The sequence below is a fragment of the Mauremys reevesii genome, linkage group 19 (assembly GCF_016161935.1).
Source record: "Mauremys reevesii isolate NIE-2019 linkage group 19, ASM1616193v1, whole genome shotgun sequence".
NCBI lineage: Eukaryota > Metazoa > Chordata > Testudines > Geoemydidae > Mauremys > Mauremys reevesii.
In genome coordinates, this window is record NC_052641.1 from 2,135,398 (window position 1) to 2,153,728 (window position 18,331).

Below are 18,331 nucleotides of genomic sequence, written 5' to 3' on the forward strand. Positions count from 1 at the left end.
TTCTGATGTTTCCTGCCTCTCTGCTTCATCAAGTTTCTCACGGTCTTTTGAGTCCTAAAACCTCTTCCTCCAGAAAGGAAAGAAGTTTGCAATTGATGCAAATGTAACCTTTTTGTTTTTTGTTCACCACACAATTCCGACATCTGCTTCCCTTGGCTCTCTCAGTATCCATTCTGTATCCTAATTGGGTTATTTCTAGGAAGGTTGGGACTAGCCTAGTGACCTTGTCTGAGAACTTTCTTTGTTGCCATCCCTTCCTATTTTCTCCTCATAGTTTGCTGAACCCCAGGCCTTCATACTCAGCCTCCTCTTTGCCAACAATAGCTCACAAGACAATAGATGTTCGCTCATCCATCCTGTGGAATTTTCAAAGAAAAGTATGTAGTAATATTGCCAGTCGCTGGCCACTCTCATTTCATAATTTGTTGTTCCTTCTGTTATTGCATTGGAGTGAGCTCCTCTTTGGAAACATTGCCCTTGTCTGAGCTAAGGGATAATATAATTATCTAACCATTTAAAATGAAAAAAAAAAATCCTATTATGGCACAGAGAAATAATATGCCTTTCTCTGTGCCCTCCCAGGGTTTGGGGTTCAGTCGGTAAATCAGTAATTAAATTATTCACTTACTCCAAGCAGATTAGAATATTGAGATCAGTGGAAATCTTGAAACACAAACTGTCAGTTTGCGTCTCCCTCTCTTGGTGGCTTCTTTTATCTAGACAGACCTACTATGGCCCAATTTGGGCAACACTGGCTTATTTTATTTAGAAGCAGATCATGCTTTCTCCTCTGCAGCATGAACCGCTAACGCTCAATTGATGATTATTTGTTGTTTATATTACCGTAGCACTTAGGAGGTATAGTCATGGACCAGGGTCCCATTGTGCTAGGCACTGTACACACACACAACAGGTTTGGTTTTTTTTAAAGTACCATTTTTAGTGCAAGAAACTTTATTTAGGACAGATCCCACATCTGCCTACTGCTGAGTTTCTTGCATCTTCTTCTGGAGCAGCTGGTCTGGCCACTGTCAGAGACAGGACACTGTGTGAGATGGACTGCAGATTGGATCCAGTCTGTGTAGCCCAGAGGGGTGGCTTGCCTTCACTGCATCAGCTGTAATGCAAGGAACCTACAGGTCTGTATTTTGAAAGACATTACCTTAAGCGTAGTCAAGTATAGCAGGCCTGTGACCTTTGGCATAGATAAATGGTCCGACTGTTACCCCTTAGGTTTTGGGGAACTAGGAATGGCTTGCCCAAAGGCAGGAGTTGAAACTTAACGGTAAATGGCAACCACAGGAACATGGAAGTGATAACTGTAACGTAGCTTGAGCAAGAAGTGACTGATACGATAATGAGTTAAATGGCATTAATATGTATTAATTAATATGCTGACTTATAGAAGAAACTGTATTTGGGCATGGAAGGCTGAGCATAAGCATGAATATTCATGAGGGTGCTCAGGCCCTGTAATAGGACAAACCACCATGTAGAGGCTAGGCTTTTTCCATCATTGTTAGCTATCCATCATTTGACCCTTCAGCTCTATCGTTATCTACCATCAATCTTGGGATTGAGGAACCTGAACCACTGGACTCATTTGGCATGCCAGAGACAGGGCTGGTCCTTTATCTCTTACCACCAGGTCCTCAAGAAAGGGTATAAGTATGCAAATCTAAGAGCTATGCAAAGAATGATACCACAAATATCCCCAATACTGTATTACTCCTATCTTTTTATGGGGCTTGGAGCTTTTCTGGCTTTATTCCTTGTTTTAATAAAAATCTCAAAGGTTTTACTTTGACAACAGTATAAGTGTCCTTGCCATATGCCCTGAGGGTCACTGCAAGATATTAAACTCATTGGTTATAGTTCTGGGTAGCCTGATTCTAGGATTAGAAACTTCTGACCAATTGACAATTAATACAAATATTATTAACCTTCCAAAAAGATTAGGCAACATCTGGCAATATGTTCCCAAATAGCAGTAGTAATAGTGCTAACATAATCAAAAATCAAAAAGCCAAATAAAGATGGGTTATAAGAACGGTTTGTCAGGAACTGGAATTTCTGTTCATGGGAAATTGACATTTCAAAAAAATTTTTTTTTCCAAATTTAGAACAAAAAGCCAAAATTTCAAAATTTCCCATGAAATGAAAATTCAAAAAAATTTCAATTCTGGACCATCAAAATGTTTTGTTTCAATAGTGCTGTTTTAATTAATTTCATTTTGACTTTTATATATTAAATATAAAATAGTCAAAATGAAATGAATTGAAACACTGTTGAAATTAAGTGTTTAAACATTTTACCCCCTTTGAAAATCTTTTCACAAGCTCTAGTTATAGGGAGCAACCTAGCTCTCTTTGCTTTAATTCGGTAAAATAGAAGTAACCAAACTTTCATGTATCACCCTCCTTTTTCAGGTAATGGAAATGCAAAGCAACTTAGAGTAACAGTTACCATAGTAAAGAGTTGACACCCTTGCTGTATTTGTTTTCCTAGTGCAATGGGGATAGTGATTGAGGGACATGTTCTGCCATGCTTACCCACAACAAAGACCCTTTGAATACTGCAAGTAGCCCTATTGATTTTAGTGGGACTATTGAGAGTAAGGTGTGGCCACAAGTGAACAATGGTGGCAAAATCTGCAACATAGAAGAGTGTGCTCAGCCATTTGTCAGTGCTGCATGACAGCTGCACATACACCTATCCCTTTGAGCCTCTGCTGCTGTAGTTGGCTCAGTCGGTGCCTCCTACAGCTTTGTTGCTAGTTTCTGTATTTTTTGGGTGCTTTAATAATGGCACCTGGCTTGGCATGTTTCTACAAGAAAAAAAAATGATATGGGAGCAGCTGTTTTTCATGATTGAGTCTAATAGGAAATGCACAGGAGAGAGATTGGAGGATTTTGTTTATACATCTTTTTAGGGAAGAGGGGAACCAATCTAATCTGAAAGGCCTCTCCTCATTTGATCTTTGCACTCAACCTGCGAAGTCTGCTGCTATGTGTGCAGTGATATTTAGAACAGCACCTATGATTGTTCCATCAGTGGAGAGAGGGAGAGAAGAAAAATCTTCCCCTCCCATCCCACTGTGCTGTTGCAGAAGGAGGCATAGAAATATTTTTTATGATTCATCAAGATGTTTTATGTAAGGTTACTGAGAAACTTTTCAGCAAAGGGAGGAGAGAGGCGTTTGGAGAAGAGAGAGAGGCCACCTTTCAATTCAGTTATAGCAGCACATGTAGATGACATTTCAAGATAGGTTGAGAGAATAAATATTGAGAAAGGCGAACTTAACCTGAATCCAGAGCATTTGAATAAGTAATTCTATTTATCAGCTTTTTCTATTGTGTATTTCAATGGCATATTTCAGTGCTTTACAATGAAGGTGAGTATCACTAATCCCAATTTTATCACTGGAAAACTGAGGCACAGGGAAGTGAAGTGACTTGGGGGTTTCTCAATGGGCCTTTGACAGAACTGGAAATAGAATGCAGGTCTCCTGGGTGCCAGTTCAGTGCTCTGTACACAACCACAAGCAGAAACATAGAAATGGGTGCAGACCTCTTGCTAGCATTCCCCAACTTTTTTTTTTTTTTTTTTTAAATCATGCACTTACCCTATGTATTGTGCTGTGTGCTTTGAGACCTGTGGGAGGAAATTTTAAAAGGTACCTGTAATCCATAGTAAAACTTGCTACAGTTTTTTTTGCTTGCTGTTTACTAGCCAAAAGTACTGAAACTGACTACTATTAATATTAATGTTGTGTTAAATGCATATTCATAGAAGTGGATGTGGTGTGGGAGAAATATACTTAAGTTATAGTGCCTAGAATGTATATACTTAGTGATGTGTTACAAAACAAAATCCCACAATACAGGAATCCTTGAGGGTTGAAATGTTAACCATGTTTTCATTGGTGAGATCAACCAGTCCATGTTCATTTCACCAGGACATGGTCTGTTAGGAGTAGAGGCAAAAATGGAGTTTAAATAAAGCGCTTAAATGTCTGAATCTATGCATTTGAAGACAGAGAGCTACATTATTCCTATGAAGATGTATATTGGCAGGGAAATGTTAAATGAACTATAGCTTCAAGGTCAAGGGATTTATAACCTTCCTGTTCAGTAGATTGCTTACTCCCTTACATTTTCACCTCTGTTTACATCTCCACAGATGTTTAAATTGTGTGTGTGGATATCTATTTTTTCTCTCAGGATCCCTTGTTGCTGAAGGGTAAAGTAACATTGCATCAGGTTACGGCTGGGACTGTGGTATCAAGGCAGGGAGACCAGGTGAGTGCCCTCCAATAAGGGAAAAGTGAACCTGTAGTTTAAAAACTGTTTGATATTATTACTATTCTCCAGTCATTCAAATAGCGGGTGTCCTGTCAAGATCTTAGTGTATGACTAAAGATGGACTAGAGTTGAGTTGAGTGGCCCTGGACTGGGTTTGGGGAGTTCTGGGATCAGTTCCTCTGCCACAGGCTTCCTGTACAAGTTCCTTTCACCTCTCTGTGCCTCATTCCCCACCCTGCAAAATGAGAATGCTAGGTACCAACCTAACGGGTATTCTGAGGGTAAACTCATTAAAACATTTCTGAAGCACTGTGGTAACGAGGGCCATATAATCTGGATAAAAACAGGTCGGGTTGAAAAGTGCACATCAGGCAGTATGTGGTCTAGAAAACATGACCTATAAGGAAATATTTAAAAATTGGGTTTGTTTAGTCTGTAGAAGTGAAGACTGAGGGGGGACATGACAACAAATTTAAGTTCATAAAAGGTTGTTACAAAGAGGAGGGTGACAAATTGTTCTCCATATCCACTGAGGAGAGGACAAAATATAATGCACTTAAATTGCAGGAAGGGAGATTTGGGTCAGACATTAGAAAAATCTTCCTAACTCTAAGGGTGGAACAAATTACTTAGAGAGGTTCTGGAATCTCTGTCTAACCTCTTCTTAAAAACCTCTAATGACGAAAACCTGTCAGGGATGGTCTAGATAATCCTTAGTCCTGCCTCAGTGCAGAGGACTGGACTAGATGACCTACTGAGGTCCCTTCCACTCCTACATTTCTATGATTCTGTTGCCTCTTGAATGGGGAGCTGAACAAGATCGAGAGGAATTAGTAGGTGCTTATCCATCTGGGTGCAGAGGCTCAGAATTGCAGTCCAAACACAGACAGTAGGGAAACCACCCCCCTTTTTTCCCCTTGCATCGTGTTGAGTTTTTCCTTTGTAATTAAAGAGAAGAGGGGCTCATTTAATAGCAACAGCAATCTTAGCTGCAGATTATAGGTTTTGTTTTGTACGGAAGAGTGCATAGCTAAAGTTGCAATGTAAATTTAGCATCCTTCTCCATGAGGTTTCAAGTTTTTATTTATATATATATATAAATATGCTATATATATATATATATATATATATATATATATATCATATTTTCCTATGAAACTGTGTGCATTACAAATGCCCAGATAACCTGCTTACAAAAAGCCAACCCTCAATGCATGATGTATGTCACTCAGTTTTATTAGAATGTCTTCTCCGATTAATACACAATTGGACTTTTTTGTATACTAGTGCATTTTGCAACAGGCATATAATTCAGCGCATAATAATATTCTGTAATAGCACTAGGAGACTGGTTTGTTTGTTTGTTTGTTTAATACGTAACTGTGCAATGCAAATTAAGGGAATAAAGTTTTGCTAATTTCCAGTACTAATATATTCTGTTTTGTCACAATACAGCATTATTCAGAGTTTTGCTATTAATTCTACGTCCTCTCCACCTCTTGAGGTCTCCCAATTATGGCCCCGGTCAGAATGCTCCATTTTCAACATTGTAACTGGAATAGTTTACAACATTAATAAATGCTTTTAATTATTCGTGAATGTGCCATATTATATTGCTTAAGTGCTTAACGCTCCATAGAGCCCCATAGCAAACACATCAGTCGTTGCAGTACTGTTACAATTAATGTTGGTTTAAAATCCAGGAGGGTTTATAACGAGGGACTCTCTCTCCATCCTTTTCAGGATGTCAACATCTGGTTTGTGATCTCAGGTTTGCTTCATGTGTACCAGCGGAAGATAGACTCTGAGGAGGAGACCTGTCTATTCATCACCCATCCGGGGGAAATAGTAGGCCAACTAGCTGTCCTTACTGGGGAACCTCTCATTTTCACCATCAAGGCCAATCGAGACTGCATGTTCCTGTCCATTTCCAAATCTCATTTCTATGAGTGAGTTCCCCCTTTGAGCGGTGCATTGCTTCCCATTTTTACACTCACCTATAAACCACATGTGTCTGACGAAGTGGGTATTCACCCACGAAAGCTCATGCTCCAATACGTCTGTTAGTCTATAAGGTGCCACAGGACTCTTTGCTGCTATAAACCACAGTTATTTTGAACACATTTCAGTGACAGAGGGGGTGAGTATGATGTGCCATTGCTAGAGCACATTGTATAGCAAACCATATGTTCTGGGGTAGGAATTTAGGAAGTGCCACACTGGGTTAGACCCCAGATCTAATTTATTACATCTATTACAGATTCCTGTTTCCAGCAGGGTAAGTACCAATTACTTCAGAGAAAGGTGCAAGAAACTCTGTAATGTTCAATGGTGGAATAATCTGCTGCAAGCAAATTAAGTTCCCCATTTGCTCTGAACAGCCTTTTAACACCCTGTATTTAGTGCAGACATTCCCTAGCCCTGGAATTTGGCTTTATTGATAACTCAGATAATAAGGAAAATGCCACCCTCAGCCGATGCTTACATGTTGGTAGTGTTTCTCTAAAGAGACCTCTCTATCCTAGACCTTTCACCAGAGTATCACTCCCATTTCTTTTTAACCAGAGTGGAGTTAATGAGCCTCCAGGGCTGGCTTTAGTAAGTGCGGGGCCCGATTTGTGGGGCTTGTACTCACTGGGTGGCGCTCCGAGTCTGTGGTGGTACTTTGGATTGCAGCGCTCCAAGCCGGGGGAGCGGGGCCTTCGGGCTTGCAGCGCTCCGCCCAGTGCTCCGGCCAGGGGAGCGGGGCCGCGGGGCTTGCTGCGCTCCGGCCGGGGGAGCGGGGCCCTCTTAGGCCTGGGGCCCGATTCGGGGGAATTGGCCTAAAGCCAGCCCTATGAGCCTCCCCTGCTACATGATTCATAGGGTACAAGTCAGTATCTCCCTGCAGAATTACAGCATTTACTAATAGGGTACGTCAAAAGAAGAACCCTGCTACACCTGCCCATAGGGCAGGTTTCTTCCTGACCCCTGTTAATTGGTGGCTATCATGAGCTGTGAAGCATGAAGGTGAATATACCTTAGTGTTTTATCCTGTATAAACATCCTGTAAATGTTTTCATTATTCCATATAAACATCAATCCTGCTATGATCTTATCATCGAGGTTTTATGACAGAGAGTTCACACTCATAGTTTATTCTAAAAAAATTCTTTCATTCGTTTAAAATTAGTTGCCTTTTATTTATTTTATTATTATTTGTATTGTTGTGGTGACCAGGACTCCACTGTGGTAGGCGCTGGACAAACACAAACCCATAGATAGCTCCTGCCCCAAAGAACTTACAATCTAAGTATAAGTCAAGAGACAGCAGATGGATACAGACAGACCAGCAGGGAGCCCAAAGAAACAGTGAGACTTGGTCAGCAGGACAGGCTGTTGTCTCAGCACACCAGCAGCCTAACCGTTGTCAAGTGTTTTATAGACGTCATAGTAAAGGACAGTTTTGAGGAGGGTTTTGAAGGGGATAATGAATTAGTTTTGCTGGTGTTTATGGGGAGCCTCTCCTGAGTGTGAGAGGCAGCGTGGGAGAAAATATGAAGGGGCTCATTTGAAAATTTAACAAGTGGGTGATGGAGGCTGGCATCAGGGGCCATCTGAAGGTGGGAGTCCAACAGAATGAGAGCTGATAGATAGGGTGGGAATAGACCGGGAAGGGCCTTAGAAGTGAAGGCCAGTAGCTTATGTTTGCTATGATGGAGGAAAAGGGAATGCAAAGAGAAGGGTAACATAGAATCATAGAATATCAGAGTTGGAAGGAACCTCAGGAGATCATCTAGTCCAACGCCCTGCTCAAAGCAGGACCAATTCCCAACTAAATCATCCCAGCCAGGGCTTTGTCAAGCCTGACCTTAAAAACCTCTAAGGAAGGAGATTCCACCACCTCCCTAGGGAACCCATTCCAGTGCTTCACCACCCTCCTAGTGAAAAAGTGTTTCCTAATATCCAACCTAAACCTCCCCCTCTGCAACTTGAGACCATTACTCCTTGTTCTGTCATCTGGTACCACTGAGAACAGTCTAGATCCATCCTCTTTGGAACCCCCTTTCAGGTAGTTGAAAGCAGCTATCAAATCCCCCCTCATTCTTCTCTTTAACATGGTTAAAGCAATGGGCTAGGAATATTATTTTTGCAGCAGCATTCTGCATGGGTATGAGCGAGGCAAGATTGCATTTGTCAAGGCCAGAGGAAAGGATGTTGCAGTTATCAAGATGCAAGACTATGAGATTTGTAGCCATGCGGATGGATCAGAAAGGCTGTATCTCAGATTTTTTTGCATAAAGAATCAGCAGATTTAGATATAGCCTGGATGTGAGGACCTAAAGAAAGGTTTGAGTCAGGCCCAAGCTATGGGCCTAAGTGACAGGCAGGATGATGGTTTTGTCCACAGTGATTGAGAACAGCGTTAGTGGAGAGGACTTGGTGGTGGGGAGATTAAGAGCTGTGTTAGCCATGATAAGCTTGAGCTGAGCTTCAACTTTGCAGCTGAGTCATGGTGAGCCTGAGCTTTCAGTTTTTAGTGGAATGTCCCCTAGTTCTTGACTATGAGCATGTAAGTGGGAGTTTTTCTGGCTCTTATTCTCTAGACCATTCATTATTTTGCATATCTCTGCTGTCTTTTTATCTCTTCTCTAAACACTTCCTATCTTTAGTTTCTCCAGGCTTCTAATCAATTTTGTCTCCAGGCTCCTATTTCTATGGTATCTTTTTTGGAGGTAGGGTAACGAGAACTGAACACAATGCCCTCAGTGATGGTGCGCCCTCAATGTACATAATAGCTTTCCAATAGACATCGTATTTTCTACCACATTCTTTATACTATATCTCTTTGTTCAAATCACATTCAATTATATACTCCTCTGCTGTCCCTCTCCACATAGCTGTCATCTACATCTCCCCTACCCTCCCTGATTTTGAAACCTGACTTTATTTTTTTTTATTCCTCTCCCCACAGTCCTCCCTCATCATACTTAGTGATTTCATATTTCACACTGATGTCCCCTCTGACCCATTAGCTGTTCCTGCCTCTTTGCCTTCATTTTCTCTTTTGACTTTCAACCTTGGATCATCTCTCCTGCTTGTTAAAGTGGCCACTTGCATGACCTTGTCTCTGCTAGTCTTTGCTCAAGTGTTCCTTTTCTGATCTCTCAGGAGTGGTGACTCTCTCCAAATGCTACCCCATCACTTCTTCCTTATTGCCTATTTCCCCTCTACCAGTGATCTAAGCTCTTATTCTCCACCACTCTCAACTCCTTTATTGTTCCCTCTCCTCCTCCTCCATTGTTAGTTCACTGCACTCTGCTCTTGCTACACTTGATTCCTTAACCTCTCCTTCCCACCAAAAGTCTGTTCCAAAACCCTAAACCTGGCTCATTCCCAGCTTCAGCTTTCTCCATACCTGCTCTCATGTCAGTGACTGTCACTAGAGAGAGTCTCAAGACAACATAGACTTCCTCTGCTGCAAAATTGTTTTGTTTCCTTCTTAGTTCTACTGTATCACTGGCTGAACAGCACTGCCTCTCCACTGTCACTGAACCCCCAGCTCGCAATCCCTGTCATATGTGCAATCTCTAACTCCTTCCTGTGCCCCCCATGCAAGATTTTGCTGATTTCCCTCCCCCACGCGCCAGGAGCATATGGTTAAGGGCCACTACAATTCCACAACACTCCTTCCTCCCTCTCCCTTTCACTGGCAGATATCACACTTGTTTTTCTCTTTGAAACCTCTCCAGGTGCCCTGTGACCCCAATCCTTTCCTGGCATCCCTGTTCCCCACTCACACCCTCTTCCTTGTCCTCCTCCTTTTACCTGTCCTTGTCCTCTTGCTTCTTTTCCTCAAATATACAAATACACTTGCTTCCACTGTCCCTAAAACATCAATCCGCAATCCCACCTGCCACGCTAGCTATTACCCATTGCCACCAAACTTGCTGAATGCTCCATCTACAACCATTGCCCTAAGTTCTTCTTCAAGTGATTCCACATGTGCATTTCACTCTTGATGTGTGACCATCTCTCAGAGGTACCCATTGGGGCGGCTCAAGTGCCCTCTACCATAGTGTGCCATTGCAAGCCAGTAAAATGGCACAACCTCCCCAGAGCTGCTTCAGTTCTAATGATTGTCACGGGTGGTAAGAAGGAATTGTGTGGCTTGCGTTAGCACATGCTGTCAGTGTGCTCATGGAAATTTCTTCTAAATAGTTTTCTAATTGTTTAGTACTTAGAGTAGATAGGATCAGTTTCCTTTTTGGTTCCCACTTCTGGGGTTTCTGTTACATAGTCACTGGGCTTCAAGCTCTGCGTCTCTTGTGCTAGGCCAATGCCCATGAGCAATCCACAATCAAGATGCTTGAAGCATTTGGGGGAAGCTCATATTCAGGTTTGTTGTGAAATTTGCAAATATTTAAGCCAAGGACAAAAAAAGCCAGAGAAGCCAGACTAAAGGTTTTACTCACAGAGGCGGCCCTGAGAGCTCCATCAGACTCTAGCCTTCCTGACTTGGCACAGAATGCTTTGGCATCAGTTAGGAGTGTACCTCCTGTGCTGCCTGAGACCCAGCACCAATTGCTTTCCCCAATGTCTAAGAAGAGACATAAGACCTCTAGACAGGAAAGTTGCTGGCTCCAGAATCTTCTAAGCATGGGGAGAATAGTAGAGTGCAGCCGAAACCAAAGCACTTCTCATCTCTGGTAGCACTGAAATGGGTACCATTGACTCTGCTACCATAGTCTGGTACCTGGAGTGGTGCCTTCTATGTCTGCAATACTGCAGCGACTCAAGACCATCTTGGTACTGACCATGTCGGAGGCATTTGTGTCAGGAAGAGATATGCTGAGCCTATTGGTACTGATGTCTCTGGTAGTGCAGGAGTCTGTGCAGACAGCAGTTTGCCAGTATTGTCCATGCAGAACTCAGTGCAGTGACAGTCTCCTGTGCCTTAGATTTCACACCCATCGGTGCATTGAAGGGGAAGTCTGCAATATTGGCTGTTCTACGCTCTTCGCCAACTAGGCACTAGTCTCTGGTACCATTGGGAGCAGCCCCTGCTTGGTCAGCAGAGTGTGATTCAGACTCCTGTGCATCAGAGATGGCCTCCTATGTTTCCCAGCCTCGGCACCTGTCATGCTACCCACACCTAGGCATTACTACCCTGGGTTGCCTTGAGACCCTATGGCTGGAATGGGATAGGGCTTGAGGCCTGGGAGTCACTGGGGCTCACCACTAGCCCAGTGGCCCTTTTGGAACTTGTGGAGATTTCCCCAGTTTTCAGGTCCTGCTCTGTGTCCTTGGAGAGGCACGGGGAGTCTACTCGCTGGGCACTGCCTGTTTCTGAGCCTGGTACAGGTCCTGATGCTGAGCAGGAAGAGAGAGTTCAGGAAGAGGCTACTGGACAGCCAGCGGAGGAGGGGCATCCTGAGCCTGTGCTGGCTTCATCCTCCTCCTCTCCTATTGAGGCAATTTCACCCCCTCCCAATGATTACAGAGCTCACCAAGAGTTGTTGAAGAGGATTGCCTCAGGTTTGGGGATCCAGGTAGAGAAAGTTAAGGAGTCCTCCCATTGCCATAGTGACATTTTGGCCACAACCAAGCCACTGCAGGTGTCTTTACCTGTTAATGAAGCAGTTTTGGAGCTCATGAAGCCACTCTGGTAGACTCCTTTGTCCCTTCCTCCGGCATCAAAAAAGAACCAAATGTAAATACTATGTTCTCCCCCCCACCCCCCAGGGTTCTCTGGTGGTGTCAGTGGCCAGTGAAAGGGAACGACAGGGCCAACAGGTGGCAATTTCCAAATCAAAGGATGCTAAAAAACAATAGATTTATTTGGTGGAAACGTTTATTCTATTGCAATGTTGCAACTCAAAATTGCCAACCAACAAACCTTTTGGGACATTGTTATTGTAATATTTGGGACTCCATGTTAAAGTTTAAGGACATGTTGCTGGAGGACACTAGACAGGAATTTTCTTTAGTTGACGAGGGCAAGTTCATAGTGAGTACTTCACTGCAGGTTGGACAACATGTGTGGTAGACTCGGTTGCTAGGACCCTGGCTTCTGCAGTTTCCATTACTGGTGCTCCTGGCTGTGGTCATTGGGGCTTCCACACGAGGTCCAATAAACAATTCAAGACCTGCCCTTTGAAGGGTTTTCGCTGTTTTTCAGAGCAAACAGATTCTAAGCTCTATGGGTTGAAGGATTCTATGATGACTAAAGTCTTTGGCATTGTATACTTTGGCCCTGTCCAGGAAACATTTTTGCCTGCAGCAGACCACTAATGCTCTGCCCCTGCTCCTCATCAGGACTTACAAAGAAAAAAGAGTAGAAGTTATAGACACAGGCCACCTCCTCCTTCTGCTTTTACGTCAATGCCTGCTCCATCCAGATACCGAGGGGGGCTAAATAGACGTTTTGGGGTCAGTTGAGGATGCCATACCAGTTTCCAGGATGCCAGATTCTGTCTCCCCTGTGTTTGCAAACTGTCTTTCCCACTTCTCCATGCCTGGTCCCGGATTACTTCAGACCAATGAGTATTAAGCACTGTGGAAATGAGATATACCCTCCAATTTGTTTCTGCTCTTCTCTCCCTTCCCTCCCATCCCTCTTCAGGGACCACTCTCATGAGGAGCTCTTCCTCCAGGAGGTTCAGTCTCTCCTTTGGGTGGGAGAGGGAAGGGATTCAGTGTGTCAGAGGAAAAGGGTTCTCTTCTGTTATTTTGTAATCTCAAAAGTGAAGGATCACTTCCCATTTTAGACTTTTGCCAGCTCAACAGATATATCAAAAAGATAGTTTTGTATAGTCACCCTGGCTTCCATTATTCCCTCCCTGAAGACTGACTGGTATGCTGCCCTCGACTTAAAAGATGCCTGCTTTCATGTGGTGATTTATTAAGGTCATTGAAAGTATCTCAGGTTGGTAATGAAATGCTCTCATCAGCAGCTCACTGTGCTGCCTTTTGGCCTGTCATCATCTCCCCAAGTTTCCACAAAATGTCTGACCGTGGTAGCTGCTTTCCTGAGGAGACAAGGAGTGGAAGCCTACCCTTTCCTGTATGACTAGCTAGTCAGAGGTCATTCCAGGGCTTAGGTACTGGCAAGGATATCTCTCATCCAGTCAGCTTTTGCAGCTCTGGGTCTAACTCTCAACTTTGTCCAGTTCAGAGGGCAGAGTTTAAAGGAGCAGTACTGGATTCTGCTCAAGCCGGAGCTTTCCCTCCGGACTCAAGGTTCCAAACAATGTGATCCCTTGTTGCAGATCTCGAGGCTCACCCAGTCATAACAGCTCAAAACTCGTCTCAGGACTCAATTGTCTGTCCTCCTTTTATTTGCCAAGTTGTTGCCATCTAAACTGTGCTGAATGTTCCCTCTTGAGTATTGACTTCTCTAGATTGGCACACAGACCTGGTCATTGTATGTGCAGGCGTTGCCTTTGTCCGCCCTCAATCTTCACTGACATTGGTGATGGACATGTGTGCCCTGGGGTTGGGGGCACATTGGGGTCCCCTCGAAACTCAGCATTTATGGACCTCATGGGATCGGTCTCTACATATCAGTTTCAGGGAGATAAGGGCTGTCCACTGAGCCTTTCAGGCTTTCTTATCTCAGATTTTTCTCTTGACCTTGTTAGTTCTAACAGATAAAACAGACAGCTCCAATGCAGAGGAGTAAGAGGGTGGATCATGGACTGCACATGTGTGACATATTAAATAACAAGCATTACAGAAGGTTAGTACTGTACCTGTTTTTCTTCTTGGAGTTGTCCGGGAAGAAGAAACTGAGGGGGTTCTGGGGTGCCTGGGCCCTTTAAACCAGCACTCTGAGTGTGCTCCAGCTGCCCCAGGGGGTACTACTGAGGAAAAAATTTTATGACTGTGCATGGGGTGTGGTCACTCCAAGAATGGAATGGATATGTGCAACACGTCTTGAAGAACAGTTATGTAAGGTTTTTCCTCTCTTGCAACTTATCTTAGAATCTCTCCAATCATTCTTTCCTCCTGGTGTCACTTCACATTGGGTGAATACTGCCGAGGTTCACTGTGGAGAAGTGACACTAAAAGATTGCCCTCAGGCAAACAATGTAATAATGAAGACAACAGCCTAGAGTTTGGAAATATGTGACCTAAGGTGCTGGGCAGTGGGTTAAGTCCTCTCACTAATACCTTGGGGCAGGGAGCTATTGCCTGGTACTGGCATTACTAAACACTTTGTGTAGATGGGGAGATTAAGCATAGGAATGACGCAAGCTGATTATATAGTTTCCCCTAAATACTCTTGTTATTTCATCAAATTGACATGCTAAGTGCAGGGTGCTTACTCTGAAACATGTGGTTCTCTTGATGAATAGTGTAATCAAGTTGTCGCCAGAGTCTGCGCACGCGTGCGTGTGTGTGCGTGTGTGTGTGTGTGTGTGTGCACGCGTGCGCGCGCAGGCTCTGGAATGCTCTGTCACATTCTCTTCACCAATAAACCGCAGTTTGGAGTCTGATGATATGTTATTGCCAAAGGAGCAGAGGTGCTGTGCTTAAAAGTGCACTGCCAGTTGGGTTCTGCACTAGAACCAAACTCCCTTTGAAATTCAGTGGGAATTGGACACCTAACCCCCTTGGTCTCCTTTGAAAAATCTTAACTATGCTACTTACTTTGCAGGTGCTGTGAGGCTTAATTAATGTTGAAGCTAGTGAAAGGCAGAGGGTGGCCAGTAAAAGGAGTGTATTTATTACAGGGGGTATGCTAATTGAGGAGATTTTCTTGTTTTTGATTTCTCCAATATTCAGTATATTTTTTCTGAATTAATGGTCTTTCTAAGTAAGGTTTGTGGTGTTATTGCAAGTGTGTTTTTCTGTTTGTTTTTTTTATGGTTGCTACCCAACAAGAGTTACCGATTAAGACTAAGAGGAAGTGGTTGACTGTCCATCCCATGGCTTTCTTTGGCTACACCACTGAATGATGATGATAAAGCTCTTGATCATATTAATAGTTTTATAAATCTAATCAGGGTTTCTTTGAAAATACAAAATTCAGCTTTACATTGGAAAAGGACACGGTCTTGACTGCAGTACTGGACAGACATTATTATCCATTAGCCTCAGAGTTAGGTTTTAGGTAGCTGTGTTTTACAGTCAAAGTTCTTCACTCCCATTCCTACATTGTACTTGTCAAACGTAATTTGTATGTTCCAGTGAAAGTCTGGCATCATGCGGTAATAACACTTTATACAGAGCTTCTTAACCATGGATCTCAAATCACTTTAGAAACATGAAAAGCATTGTCATCTCCATCGTACAGGTGAATAAACGGAGGCACAGAGAAGTTTTGTTGTGTGCAAGGTCAGAGTCGTTGACAGAACCACAGATAGAATGCAGGATGTCTGACTCCCAATGTAACCACTAGCCCACCCGGCTTCTTGACAGTCATCTTCTGGTACCTTTGGGCTTTATGCTAATTCTGAATATAGAGCATTATTCCTGTTAGTGGAATACCTGATCATGTCAAGTCATCAGTGACTGTAGTGATTGACGCCGCACACCTTTTTCCAGTTAATTTTGACTTTTTGATGCATTTTTTGTAAGCATTATTTATGCTTTTGAAGCGACTAATATAGTTGTTACTTGTATTACATTAGCACTTGGAAGTCCCAACCATGATCAGGGGTCATTGGACGAGACACTGTACATACACCTAGTAAGCTAGATATTCAAGACAGACAAAAGGTTTCAGAAGGGAGCTATTTTTTCCCTCATTTTGCAGAACTGAGGTACAAAGTGACTTAGCCACAGTTCCACTGGAAGTCTGTGGCGAAGTTGGGAATTGAACCCAGATCTCCCAAGTTGTATTTAAATTTCAAAGAATATTCCTTTGTCTTTTCCAATTCTGAAACATCTGAAATTACCACAAAAGGTGGAATTTAGAGTTTGGATTTTTTCAAAGCATGGGTTAGCATTCCTTTTTTAAAATCGAGGAAACTGCTTACCCCTTCTCCCCCTCTCAAGGTTGATAGCAGCCTTCAACTACCTGAAGGAGGGTTCCAAAGAGAATGGAGCTAGGCTGTTCTCAGTGGTGGCAGATGACAGAACAAGGAGCAATGGTCTCAAGTTGCAGTGGGGGAGGTTTAGGTTGGATATTAGGAAACACTATTTCACTAGGAGGGTGGTAAAGCACTGGAATGGGTTACCTAGGCAGGTAGTGGAATCTCCTTCATTAGAGGTTTTTAAGGCCCGGCTTGACAAAGCCCTGGCTGGGATGATTTAGTTGGTGTTGGTCCTGCTTTGAGCAGGGTATTGGACTAGTTGACCTCCTGAGGTCTCATCCAACCCTAATATTATATGATTCTATGAAATAATAGTGGGTATTGGCTTCTAGTTGTCATCCTTGCTATCCTGTTTCTGAACTGGTGGAACAGTGACTGTACACTGGCAGGTACTCATGCCTTTGCTGACCTGTGGGAGGTAAAGTTGGATGGGATCAATCTCCAGGGGTTTTGCTGCCCCAAGCAGCCAAAAAAAAGCCGCAATCGCGATCTGCAGCAATTCAGTGGTGGGTCCTTTGCTCCGAGCGGGAGTGAGGGACCCTCTGCTGAATTGCCGCTGAATACCTGAAAGTGTAGCCCTGCTCCAGAGTTGTCGCCCCAAGCACCTGCTTGATAAGCTGGTGCCTGGAGCCAGCCCTGGGATCAATCTCCCCTTTACACTCAATTCCCAAGGAGCTGAGCAAGTTGTAACTTATGATCTTCTTGGTGCATTGAGCTAACTTGGGCACCTGCCTTTTAACGTGAGACTCTTTGGCGTCACCACTCTTAATTCATGGCCGGGGCGGCTCCAGGCACCAGCATTCCAAGCACGTGCCTGGGGTGGCAAGCCGTGGGGGATGCTCTGCCGGTCACCGCAAAGGCAGCAGGCAGGTTGCCTTTGGTGGCATGCCTGCGGAGGGTCCGCTGGTCCCGCGGCTTCGGCGGACCTCCCACAGGTGTGCTGCCTAATCCGTGGGACTGGGGACCTCCCGTAGGCAAGCCGCCAAAGGCAACCTGCCTGCCGTGCGTGGGGCTGCAAAATACCTAGAGCCGCCCCTGTTCATGGCAGCCTTCTTATGAGCCATTTTATGTGCATATTTTATATGCATTTACTAATTACTTAGCACTCACATAAGCCATTCCATTGGGCATCTAAAAGCCCTTTACAAAGCTTAGGTAAATATGATTATCCCTCTGTACATATGAGAAAACTGAGGCATAGAGGTTGTGAGATGGCCACAATATTTCAGAAAGTCAGTGAAAGATCTGAAAATAGGACCCAGGTCTCTTCAATATATTTGTTTCTGGACAAGGAATGAATCCCACTATCTTCCTGAATGGGGATGGAACAATAAAGCAGATGGATTTTTTTAAAGGAAGTTTTAACATGTTTACAAGACCTTGCCATGTAAATATCAGAAATGTAATGATATTTATAACAGTGAGATTTTGTTTAAAGAAACATTATACAGAAATTTAGTTATCAGATCTTTGTATTTTAAGGTTGTTACTATATTGCAGATTGAACATCACTGAAACACCTATGTTGTTTCTAGAGATTTTATTAAATTGAGTGAAATCTCTATATGCACATATTTAACAGACCAGGTATGTCTATCAAATGATAATATTCAAAAAATTGGACAAGTGTGCTGGGTTTTTTTTGCAGGTGAATATACTTTGTCTGAGTAATGAATAAAAGGTATCCAAATAAATAAGTATCATCTGTCTTCTGTCTATTTTCCTGGGTACATAATTTTCATAACTACAACTTCTCATATAATATATATATATATATATATATATATATATATATATATATATATATATATATATATATATATATATATATATAAAAAACAAACTATTCCTCAGTGATTGGGCTATTTTATTTTTCCTATAAGGGGTTACCAATAGCGGAGCAGCTAGTAGAAGATGAGAGATTAATTCTTCATTTCCTTTTGTGTGATCATTGCCCCAGGAGGGTTACCATGGGGTCATTTGGTAATAAATATCTAACAGTT

At 43.0% G+C, this 18,331-nt stretch overlaps 1 protein-coding gene across 8 annotated transcripts in view; it reads left to right on the plus strand.

The window, feature by feature from the left end:
• The window catches only part of PNPLA7 (patatin like phospholipase domain containing 7), a 363,329-nt gene that overhangs the window by 121,561 nt on the left and 223,437 nt on the right, over window positions 1-18,331 (plus strand). For all 8 annotated transcript variants that reach the window (XM_039506224.1, XM_039506218.1, XM_039506223.1 and 5 more), the window contains 2 exons: window positions 4,225-4,302; window positions 6,049-6,254. In XM_039506224.1, coding sequence (XP_039362158.1) covers window positions 4,225-4,302; window positions 6,049-6,254 — 284 coding nt within the window. The remainder of the gene's footprint in view (window positions 1-4,224; window positions 4,303-6,048; window positions 6,255-18,331) is intronic.